Source organism: Hemitrygon akajei, chromosome 3 (assembly GCF_048418815.1).
Source record: "Hemitrygon akajei chromosome 3, sHemAka1.3, whole genome shotgun sequence".
Taxonomy (NCBI): domain Eukaryota; kingdom Metazoa; phylum Chordata; class Chondrichthyes; order Myliobatiformes; family Dasyatidae; genus Hemitrygon; species Hemitrygon akajei.
In genome coordinates, this window is record NC_133126.1 from 102448007 (window position 1) to 102460830 (window position 12824).

Genomic DNA, 12824 nt, shown 5'->3' on the forward strand with positions numbered 1-12824 from the left:
AAGAAATTCCCCCTCATCTCTGTTCTAAATGGACATCCCTCTTTTGTTGTGCCCACTGGTTCTAACTTCCCCACCAAAGGAAACATCCTCTCCACATCCACTCTATCTATGCATTGTTGGCCAGAAAGAATGACAGTCTACAAATCAGTGAATTTAAATGAATCAAGGGCAGTGAAAGCAGACAGTCTAATTGGCTTTGTTCTTGTTGCATGCTTGGGGGTGCAGGCTGCCATTTTGTGAAGACATTCTATTCTCCATTTTGTGAGTTTGACATGCTCGGCTTGATCAATGTTTTAAAGAAGACACAAGATTTCTCTGTACCTCACTAATCATCATTATAAAAGTCACACAAAATGCTGGTGGAACACAGCAGGCCAGGCAGCATCTATAGGGAGAAGGCCCAAAACGTCGACAGTGCTTCTCCCTATAGATGCTGCCTGGCCTGCTGTGTTCCACCAGCATTTTGTGTGTGTTGTTTGAATTTCCAGCAACTGCAGATTTCCTTGTGTTTGATCATTATAAAAGTATTTCTTTACAACAGCATTGTCTGAGTATTATCTATCCATCGTAGCCTCTGTCATCCTCTCCTTCTTTTATCTAACATGACAGTCTTCTCCAAGGAATCCTGTCTTTTCATGATGTGTCCAAAATATTTGAGCTTTGGTCTCATAATCAAGCCTCCTCGTGAGCAGTCTGGCTGTATTTCTTCAAGTATTGACTTGTTGGATCTTCTTGCTGTCCAACAAACTCTTAACACTTTCCTCCAGCATCCAAATTCAAAGGCGTCGATTCTTTTGTTTTCAGCCTTACTAATAGTCCAGCTCTAACAGCCATACATTACAACTGGAAATACCATAGACTCGACTATATGGATCTTCGTAAACAACGTTATGTCTACACTCTTCAGTATTTTATCTAAATTTGCCATTGCTGCCCTCCCCAGAAGTAAGCGCCGTTTAATTTTGTGGCTGCAGTTACTATCTATAGAAATCTTTGAACTGAAGAAGACAAAATCCATCACTGCTTTCACATCCTTTACCACGGAGTTAATAAGGCTGGTCGACATAATCTTGGTTTTCTTAATAAGAGCAACAAACTAGCTTTTGCACTTTCTTCTTTCCCTTTGATTAGAAACTTCCTCAGATCCTCCTCATTTTCAGCCATTAGAGTACCTGCATATCTGAGGTTAATATTTCATCCGGCAATTTTGATTCCAACCTTTGAGTCCTCTAGACCAGTATTCCTCATGATGTGTTCAGCTTATAGATTAAATAAGTAGGGTGACAGCATCCAGCCTTGTTGTACTTCTTTCCCAATCTTGAACCAGTTTATTGTTCCGTGTTCAGTTCTAACTGTTGCTTCTTGATCTTCGTACAAGTTTCTCATAAGGCAGATCAGATGTATAGGTATCACAATTTCTTTAAGAATTTGCCATTGTTTATTGTGGTTCACACTGTTGAAGGCTTTAGAGTAGTCAATAAAACATAGACAAATACTTTTCTGGAATTCCCACAATTTCTCTATTATCTAGCATAGGTTAGCAATTTGATCTCTGGTGCCTCTAACTCTTCTAAAACCAGATTGTACATCTAGCAGTTCTCATTCCATATATTGCTGGAGTCTCACTTGCATGACCTTTAGCATTACCTTGCTAGCATGTGAAATTAGTGAAATTGTTCAGTAATTTGAATATTCCTTTACATTTCCCTTCTTGGGAATTGGGATATGAACTGATCTTTTCCAGTCTAAAGGCCATTGTTGGGTTTTCCACATCTGATGGCAAATTGCATGCAACACTTTTATAGCATCACCTTTTAAAGTTTTAAACAATTCAACTGGAATCCTGTCACATCTTACAGCCTTATTATTGGCAATGTTTTCTAACGCCCATGTGACTTCACTTTCCAGAATGTCCGGCTCTAGATCAATGAGAGAGTCATTGCAGGTGTCTTTGCTGTTGGAATCTATACTCATTTTTGCATGAAACGTTCCCTTGATTTCTCTAATCTTGCTGCTTGTTGCAATATTCAGAACTGAAACTGCAGAGCATCAGAAAAACCAATGTACCAGCAAAGTTTGATGTTGATAGCATCCATCAATAATATGCTGCGGAGGTGAAGAACAGATTCAATGGATTAAACCTGGTAGAGAGAAAGCCAGAAGAATTATGGATAGAAGTAAGGAGCATTATAGAAGAGGTGGCAACAAAAAATATTGCAAACTAAAAGACCGGGAAAGCAAAATGGCTTTCTGTGGAGGCTCTACAACTGGCTGAGCAGCTAAGAGAAGTGAAGGCCAATGGAGACTGGAACAAATACCTCCATCTAAATGCAAAGTTCAAGAAGATAAGGATACTTACTTAAAGGTGTTACGAATGTGACGCAACTCTGAGGGGCCGAAAGGTACAAAGTTGCCCCCCCTCCTTTTTGAGAATCGCAAGATCGCTATTAATTTGGGTCTGGGACCCAGGAAATGAGAGAGAGATATCCAGAATACACAGGGTTTGGAATGTGTCCTGGCCTCAGCGAAACGGAACCACTGATAACGGCTATTGTCTCTTGGAGACGGAATTGTGTATTGAGTACTGTACTATTCATTGAAACCCCTCAGGGGACAACCAGAGTGGTCTGGTTGAGGGATTGCATCATCCCAACCTGACTGACATCTGAGACCCCGTGAGTAAGGATAAAAGAGGGTCTGGGGAACAACCCCTTTAGACGCACCAGGAGAAACGCTAGAGATCCCGTGACAGTGTTTAATAGCGACAGCCGGTGTGCGTCCTCCCTTGCCAGGGAAGAACGGTTTAGCTAAAGGGGAGGCCACAAGTGAACGGCCACACCAACGAGACTCTGACGGATCGAAATCATAAAAGGAAAGCCGGCAAGTTTTTCTCCCAAATCTCTCTCTCTCTCCAACCATTGCAACCCAGCGGTCCCCAGAGGCTGCAGCCTGCATGAACTGAGTGAACTTTATATTTCCATCTGACAATACATTATCCCCTAGACAACGATAGAGCTTATTTCTTATTGATTATTATTATACCCGCACTTTTAGATTTAGTATTGATGACATATATTGTCTGTAAATTTGCATTGATATTATTTTTGTGTATTTTTACTAATAAATACTATTAAAAATAGTATCATCAGACTTCAACAGACCTCTCTATCTTTGCTGGTAAGTGACCCAGTTACGGGGTTCGTAACAAAGGAGTGATGCAAAGAAGCTAAAGAAGCCAACAGAATTGGAAAAACAAGAGATCTATTCAAGAAGATTAGAGAAATCAAAGGAACATTTCATGCTAAATAAAACATACTGACCTTGGCCTTTTTTATCATCTGCCTCCAAGAACCCTGAGAGCTCATCTTAATAATAGACTCCAACAGTGTCCAAACCATTGGGGTCAGACTAACTGGTCTATAATTTCCTTTCTTCTGCCTCTCTCCCTTCTTGAAGAGTGGACTGACATTTCCAATCTTCTAGAGCTCTGGAACTATTGCAGAATCTAGGTACAGGGAAGGACAGTAAAAAGATGGATCCGGGTTGTCTGGGAATCTCCACGGACAGGAATTCCCTGACTCCAACCCCAGCGCTCTTCAGATAAAGTTTTTAACAGTGCAGTGAGCTGCTGAGAATATCTGCTAGTAATGAACTTCCTTTTCTGTTTATTGGAAGGCCAGCATGTAAATATTTTATAACGTTGTGCACTTTCAACTCCATCACCACTGAGCCCATTCTGGGCCATTTCCTTACCCCATGCTTCTGAACTGTCCAACACCATAACACGGTCAGGGCCTTGCTCTCCTATTTGTTGTCACCTGTATTGAATCAGAACCTTAAACAGAGGGTTTGCCCTGAAGAGAATGGATTGGGTTACTGCAGGTTTGTTAATATGTAAAAGATTCATAACCTTATGAGAGAGGGTTCCCGGAGAGAGAGCGGAAGCAGGCAGGAGAGATCTTTTCAAATGCGAAGATGTTAGGTCTCATTTAGAAATAACATGAAGTGGAGCCAGAGGTGATATTTGGAATTAGGAAGAACTCTAGTTTCCAAATTTCTCCCAGAGCAAGCTCCCATCTACGTTTGTACATCTGCCATGCACCAAGTGGCTGATGCCAAGCAATGCACAGTCTGCTGGTTGTGTCAGTGGGTTGAGGAGGGGAGGGGAAGAGAGGGGAGGAAATAACTGTTGATGTTTTGGCATCAGGACTAAGATTGGCCAGGATAAAGAGGAGACAAGGAATGGTGATGAAGGAGTCCGAGGTGATTGATGGATTGAGAAAGGGTGAAGGATAAGGGGTAGGAGAGGAGAGAGGTGGAGTGGGAAGACACGATAGATGGAGGCAGACATAGAAGATGGAGTGAGGAAGGAGCAGGTGGAGCCAGCTTACGGGGAAGGGGGTGACAGTCTAGGTGATAGATATTGACATGACTATCTGCTAGAATAGCCCTCAAATGCCCTCCACCAAGCACCCCACCTTCTCACAGCCTGCAGTTGTGCCACCTCACGCAATCAGGCACAGTGCAGTGCGGTTTCATACGGAACCGGGCTCCCAGCTCTCTACTCACCGGTTCAAGTAACAGCGACGCTCTCGGAAGGTAACACCAATTCCACATGTCCGGCTGCACTCTCCCCACTCTCCCCAGGGGCCCCAGTAATCTGCCTGGCGGTTCTTCCTTACAGGCTGGGTGCAAACCAACAGGACACAATGAGAACTTGTACATCATCAGCCTGCAACAGAATATATCCACAAACTGGACTTGGTTAAGAGAGGGACAGGAATGGGTGGTGAATATCACAGAGTTTCAATACTTTCGAAAAGAGAGAGGGAGGTAAAAAGTGGGAGTGGGGAGCTGCAAATCAGGGACAAATCACGGCTGCGCTCACAGGGAATAATAGTGGAGAGTTTGTCCACTGAGTCTATATGGGTAAAACTCAAAAATAGGAAGGGTGCAATCACTCTGATGAGATTGTACAACAGACATGCCCCCCCCCAATAGCCATGGGGACATTGAGAAACAGATATGCTGGCGGATTAAGGAAAGGTGTAAAAATAATAGGGTTGTTTTCATGAGGGACTTCAACTTCCCTAATATAAAGTGGCACCTTCTTAGTGCAAGTAGCTTTTATGAATTTGTTAGGTGCATCCAGGTTTCTTAAATCAACATGGACACAGTCTATTGAGAGGATGGGGTTTACTGATCCTGGTAATGAGCCTGGCCAGGTGACCGACCTTTCAGTGGGTGAGCAGTTATGGAACAGTGACCATAAGATGGCTATAGATAAGGATAAGTGTGGGCCTTGTGGGAGAGATTCAAATTGGAACAGGGCAGATTATGAGAGCATTAGGGAGGAACTAGGGAGAGTTAATTAGGAACAGTTGTTTTTAGGCAAGTCCACATCTGACGTGTGGAGGGTGTTTAAAGACAAACTGTACAGAGTACAGGGCAGGTATGTTCCAGTCAGAAGGAAGGACAAGGACGGCAAGGTGGATGTCCAGAGAGGTAATGAATGTAGTTCAGAAGAAAAAGGGAAAGTATGTAAATCTTGGGAAGCTAGGATTATAAAGCAGCCAGGAAAGAACTGAAGAAGGGAATTATGCGAGCCAAGAGTGCCCATGAAAAGTCCTTGGCAAGTAGGATTAAGATGAATCCCAACGTATTCCATACATACATCAAGAGCAAGAGGATAACTGGGGAGAGGGTGGGACCACTGAAAGATAGAGGAAAACATTTGCTTGGATGTGGAGAATACAGGTGAGGTTCTAAATGAGTCCTTGACATCAGTATTTACCATGAATCAGGAAGAAAGGGAGATCCATGCCAAACACATTGAAGTGAAGGACGAGGTAGTGTTGGGTCTCTTCAAAAGCATTAAGGTGGATAAAACCCTGGGGCCTGATGCAATATACCCTAGGTTATTGAGAGGTGCAAAGATGAGATTGCTGGGAACCAGGGAAAATCCTAGAAAATATAGACCAGACAGTCTCACATCAGTGGCAGGGAAGTTACTGGAGGGAATTCTGAGGGATAGGATTTATGAGTGTTTGGAAACCATGGCATCATTAGGGACAGTCAGCATGGCCAAGTGCGCAGGGCAGTCATGTCTTACTAAGTTGATTGAGTTTTTTTTGACAGGTGATGAGGGTGATTGATGAAGGTAGAGCTGTGTATTCTGGTGTAACAGCAGCACCACATTAGCCCATAACAGAATAACTTCGTGGTTTTGTTACCTGCAACACGACTGGTTACCTAGTTAAGGTGTTGCAAATGCAATCATCAGTGAACATTCCCACTACTGATCATGTGGTGGAACAGAACCACTGATGAAGATCACACACATACATGCACATGCACACACACACACACACATTACTCCAATATTATTGAAATATTAAATACACAACACGCTTCCCAGCTTAGCTATAAAATCTAACTCGATAAAGAAGACATCTCTATTCTTAGATTCTTAGAGATGGTATATATAATTATCTGGATAGACAGGGTCTGATTAGGAACAGTCAACATGGATTTGTGCATGGAAGGTCACATTTGACAAACCTTATTGAATTTTTTGAAGAGGTTACAAGGGAAGTTAATGAGGGTAAAGTAGTAGATGTTATCTATATGGACTTCAGTAAGGCCTTTGACAAGATTTCGCACAGAAGGTTAGTTAGGAAGGTTCAATCGTTAGGTATTAATATTGAAGTAGTAAAATGGATTCAACAGTGGCTAGATGGGAGATGCCAGAGAGTAGTGGTGGATAACTGTTTGTCAGGTTGGAGGCCGGTGACTAGTGGTGTGCCTCAGGGATTTGTACTGGGTCCAATGTTGTTTGTCATATACATTAATGATCTGGATGATGGGGTGGTAAATTGGATTAGTAAGTATGCAGATGATACTAAGATAGGTGACGTTGTGGATAATGAAGTAGGTTTTCAAAATTTGCAGAGAGATTTACGCCAGTTAGAAGAGTGGGCTGAAAGATGGCAGATGGAGTTTAATGCTAAGTGTGAGGTGCTACATTTTGGTAGGAATAATCAGAATAGGACATACATGGTAAATTGTAGGGCATTGAAGAATGCAGTAGAACAGAGTGATCTAGGAATAATGGTGCATAGTTCCCTGAAGGTGGAATCTCATGTGGATAGGGTGGTGAAGAAAGCTTTTGGTATGCTGGCCTTTATAAATCAGAGCATTGAGTATAGAAGTTGGAATGTAATGTTAAAATTGTACAAGGCATTGGTAAGGCCAAATTTGGAGTATTGTGTACAGTTCTGGTCACCGAATTATAGGAAAGATGTCAACAAAATAGAGAGAGTACAGAGAAGATTTACTAGAATGTTACCTGGGTTTAGCACCTAAGTTACAGAGAAAGGTTAAACAAGTTAGGTCTTTATTCTTTGGAGCGTAGAAGGTTGAGGGGGGACTTGATAAAGGTATTTAAAATTATGAGGGGACGTGGATAGGCTTTTTCCATTGCGAGTAGGGGAGATTCAAACAAGAGGACATGAGTTGAGAGTTAGGGGCAAGAGTTTAGGGATAAAATGAGGGGAAATTTCTTTACTCAGAGAGTGGTAGCTGTGTGGAACGAGCTTCCAGTAGAAGTGGTAAAGGCAGGTTCGGTATTGTCATTTAAAGTAAAAGTGGATAGTTATATGGACAGGAAAGGAATGAAGGGTTATGGGCTGAGTGCAGGTTGGTGGGACTAGGTGACAGTCAGCATGCTGAAATTGTTATATGTTTATATCTCAGCTATTTACACAGTATTTTATAGAATGAAACATATATACAGACATCCACAGCATAGTAAATTTTTTAATTGTTCCATTCAGGTCTAAAGATTTAATCACTGTGGAGGATTTCTTACTCTTGTGGGATAATGTCTTTCCGGACAAGGGAGATCATTCTGCTTGGCTGGTGAGGCTTGTAGCTGTGAAACAATCACAAGTTCTGGGGCCTCCTCTGTGGTGGTTGCAGGGGTTGGCTCTGAGAATGCAAGAAGTGGTTCTGATAGCTCTGGGCACCTTTCTCACACCTTTCTCTTTTGCGTTCTTTCTCTCCATCTCCTCTCCTTTTTCTTCTTCTTCTAGTTTGTGCATCTATATCTTGGGAAGGTGCATTTAGTTCACTGGGGTATTCTCATGAATCCTTCTATTTTTCCCTTTATGATCTGATCTCTCCTCTTGGTTTCCTCATCCACATCATCTGATGAACACTTTGTTTTCCTGTCTTCATTGACTCCTTCCATTCATCCAGCTGGGCTTTGGCCTTTGCATCTACTTTTACGAGCAGCTTTTTGCCTCCCACTTGAAGTTCATGCAATAACCTTACTACACACAGAGTAGATTCTGCTTCCTTTTACTCACAAAAGATGAATGGTTGTAACGTTCCTGAAGATCCTTGAACTCTCTTCCAGCTTAAAACCAAGCCACATTTCCCAAGCAACTGCCTGATTAACACATCAGAGGCTCTCACGGATAAGTTACCTACAAAAATTGTTGTAGTCTGATTACTGCTTTCATCACTTTTACAAGTCTTCTGAGCAGCATGGTCCTTTTTGGTCCAATATGCTTTAGAAACCAAAGACACAATGGTTGGCACCAACACCTATTTGTCTTCTGTTGGGCAATGGTTCATGGTGTTCAGCATGGAAACAGTTGCGGCTTCATCCAGTATACTTCTTAATTCACTTTCAGTTGGCCTCATTGCCAGCGTTAAAACATGGACAATAATATGGAGGTATCAATGGAAGTGTACCAGTTCACAGAAATGGAAGGAGTTTGGATGGAAAAACTTGATAAGATATTTTATTACACCCTCTCAGAAATCCCATTATGATAGTAACCTCCCTGTTTGCTGGAGAAATTGTGGAAATCAAAATGCAAATCATTATCATATTTTTTGGGACTGCCCTGTTATCAAAGACTATTGGAGGGGGATACACAATGCCCGACAAGACATCTTTAAATGTGAAATACCCTTTGAGAGTAAGACCATATATTTTGGATATATACCTCAAGAATGGTTGAAAAGAGATAAATATTTAATGAATATACTATTGGTGGCTGGTAAAAAGACTCTGTGATAAATGGTTATCACAGGAGAACCCAACTTTAAATGCATGGATGGAAATTACAATGGACATTTACAAAATGGAGAAGATAACAGCATCTGTTAATCATAGGCTGGAACAATTTACTTCATACTGGGAAAAACGGTTTAGCTACATAATGCCTCATAGGCCTGATTTTATTCTCACAAATCAATGAATATGTTGTAAAAAAAGATCACTCCCTACTTGTACATAGTTTTTTCCTTTTGCTTGTTTTTTCTCTCCACTCTTTTCTATAAGTGTATACCCCAGATAAATATGATGTGGAGATTTGTGACAAATATGATTATATGATATATACGTACAATGTCTGAAATACATCTTATGGAAATGTTTGTTTGATGATGAACTTCAATTTAAAAAAATTACAAAAAAAAAAGAAAAACGTTTGACTAACTGACAGTAATAATACCGGATGTACCTGTTTCGACTTCAAATCCAACTTAAAGACGGACTCAGGAATGGCACTCATTCATAATCCGGGGACAGCCTGTTCTTTTAAGTCATTTCTAGATTACTTATACCTAATACAATGTAAAAGCTATGTAAATAGTTGTTATACTGTATTGTTTAGGGAATAATAACAAGAAAAAAAAGTTTGTACATGCTCAAACAACGAGTGCTGGAGAGAGAACTTCCGGGTTTTCCCGATCCGCGGTTGGTTGAATCCGTGCATGCAGAATCCATGGATAAGGAGGGCCGACTGTACAGTTAAGGTGTAGTAAAAATACTCCTGTATCTGGAAGGTGCAACTGCGACTGGAGGAAGGACGGCGGTTGGCTAAACAAATAGAATGTGAATGGACGGAGGATAGCAGGAGGAAGTGACGATTTGGGAAATGACTTAGAGATGGAGGCTGATGGGCAAGAGGAAAGGAGTGGAAAATGAAAGAAAAGAAAGAGGTATGAGATGTCAAACTCTGAGGAGTCAGGAGTCAGGGGATGACCAAAGCAAAACAATGAAAAAAAGATTAGATTAAAGCAATTATAAAACGATTATAAATTATAAAGCAAAGGCGGTGCGTATTTTGATGATTGGAACCCGATTCATTTGACAAAGGTAATCAACAAACTTATAGGCGAGGTCAAAAGAGCAAAGATTTTATGAAATGGATCGCTATTAGTGATTTGTTGGGATAGTGCTCAGCAAGACAAAGTGATAAGATTACCGTAAATAAAATAGACGGCAAAAAAGTACAATGTTCAATACCCAACAACAGAAAGTGGACTAGAGGAGTTATTTCAGGGATACCAACAAAAGTTACTATGGATGAGATTAAACAGAACATAAAAGGAGCAAAAATTATTGAGGCCAAGCATTTGAAAGTTACAAGAAATGGAAAAAAGTGTGGTAGTTTATCGGTCATGATTAACTTTGATGAAGAAAGATTGCCGACTAAAGTTTATTTAGGGTATATGTGATATGAGGTCAGAATATGTATACCACTGCCTTTAAGATGCTTTAAATGTCAGAAATTCAGGCATATTGCGGCGGTCTGCAGTGGGAAACAAAGATGTGGGAGATGCGCTGGAGAACATGAATACAGGAAATGTGAAGCAGGAACTAGACTGAAATGCTGCAATTGTGGCAGGGAACACAGTGCAGCTTATCGAGGGTGCACGAATAGCAAGAAGGCAGCTGAGGTACAATATGTTAAAGTAACTCAAGGGATTAGCTACGCAGAGGCAGTGAAAGGAATGGCTGAAAAGGAGAAGGCTATCAAACGAACAAATATAGGGAATAATAAACCAGTGAACTATGAGGGCTGTAATATGATAAATAAGGATACACTAATAATGAGTAGAAAGGATTTTGTACTGTTTATGGTAGATGCAATTAACTGTTCAGCACAGACCGACAAGAGAACTGAGGAAGTTAAAATTATTGTCAGGTCTGCAGAAAATATTTCCCAAAACACAGAATCTGCAATAGAGTTAACATTTGTAAGTATAGAATTAGCAGGGATCAGTACTTGGAACGTATTAAAACAAACTACAGTAGGAAGTGATCGCTATCCCATACTCACAAGGATTCAGATTAAAATAGAATAAAATAAAGGACCTAGAGTGTCAAGGTGGAAACTAAATAAGGCAGATTGGGAGATATTCCAAAGAAGTAAAGTATGATGCATAAAGATTTTAGATGAAAATATATTGGATATAGGAGAAATGAATGATAAATTGGTCACAGCAATTATAAATTCGGCAGAAGAAACAATTCCGAAAAGTAAAGGTAGAGGAGAGAGAAGTGTTCCATGGTGGAATTGTGAATGTAGAAGTATAAAAGTAAGAAATAAAGCATTTAAAGTGTTAAAAAGACAACATTCGGTAGAAACATTAATACAATATAAAAGAAACAGCAAAGGGAGGCTTAAGCAAAATTCAGGAACGACAGACAAAAGAGCAACATCAGAAGTAGTTCTAGATACACCTATTAGCATAACAGAAACAGAAAGAGCCATTATGAATGCGCGGCCAAGTTCTCCTGGGAAGGACCAAGTACAGAGTATAATGCTGAAGCAATTATCTAGAAGTGCACTTCTAGTTCTACAGAGACTGTTTACTAATATATGGGAAATAGGTAAAATACCATCTGCATGGAAACATTCTGTTATTGTTCCAAAATTAAAACCTGATAAAGATTCATCAAACCCAACAAACTATAGACCAATTGCATTAACTTCACAGCTAGGCTCAAACAAATAAAAAAAATGGTCCTGGTGGTATTCTTTGACACAGAAAAGGCATATGATATGCTCTGGAAAGAGGGAGTGTTAATTAAATTGAAAGAATTAGGGGTGGAAGGAAAATTATATAATTGGGTTCTAGACTTTCTTTTTGATCGAACAATTCAAGTCAAGGTGGAAGAAGAGTACTTCAGGATATATTTGATTGAAAATGGAACAGCACAAGGTAGTGTCTGCAGTCCATTACTATATACCATAATGATAAATGACATACTTGCGCAAGTTGAACATATCCTTATATGCAGATGATGGGGCTTTATGGGCGAGGGGAAGAAAGTTAATTTATATACAAAGGAAAATGCAAGATGTAATTAATAAAGTGGAGGAGTAGGCAAATAAATGGGGTTTCAAATTGTCTATAGGCAATTTGCAAATGATATATTTCTCAAGAAATCACAAACCAGTTTCCATGAAATTATATGAACAAAAATTAGAGCAGGTCAAGGTAATCTGGTTTGTTATTTGATGAGAAACTTACATGGAAAAAGCAAATTGAGAAAATTACAAACAAATGTAAAAAAAATAAACAACTTATTGAGGTGTCTTGCTGGACAGGATTGGGGTGCGAGCCAGTTATCGCTATTAAGTATTTATCAAGCTCTAATGAGGGCTACCTTGGATTATGGATGTGTAGCATATATGTCAGCTGCTGAAAGCAATTTAAAAATGCTGCATAAAAAACACAAAATGCTGGCAGAACTCAGCAGGCCAGACAGCATCTATGGGAGGAGGTAATAACGACGTTTCGGGCCGAAACCCTTCATCAGGAGTGAAGTAACATGGGATGGTCGAGGGGGGATAAGAAGTGGGGGGAGGGATAAAGTAGAGAGTGGGGGAGGGGAAGATGTGGTTGGTGGTGGGATCACGTAGGAGGTGGCGGAAGTTACGGAGGATTATGCATTGGATAATGGAACTGTAGGTCTATATTCCATCTCGTGTAGACCATATCTTTGCCCCCCCCCC

The 12824-nt window shown here is 40.5% G+C and overlaps 1 protein-coding gene across 9 annotated transcripts in view; it reads right to left on the reverse strand.

The window, feature by feature from the left end:
* paplna (papilin a, proteoglycan-like sulfated glycoprotein) overlaps positions 1–12824 on the reverse strand; it is a 420656-nt gene that overhangs the window by 372490 nt on the left and 35342 nt on the right. For 8 of the 9 annotated variants that reach the window (XM_073040502.1, XM_073040509.1, XM_073040506.1 and 5 more), the window contains exon 2: positions 4570–4685. The exons of the other annotated variant lie outside the window; for it this stretch is intronic. In XM_073040502.1, the coding sequence (XP_072896603.1) occupies positions 4570–4685 (116 nt within the window). The remainder of the gene's footprint in view (positions 1–4569; positions 4686–12824) is intronic. 9 annotated transcript variants of the gene reach the window in all.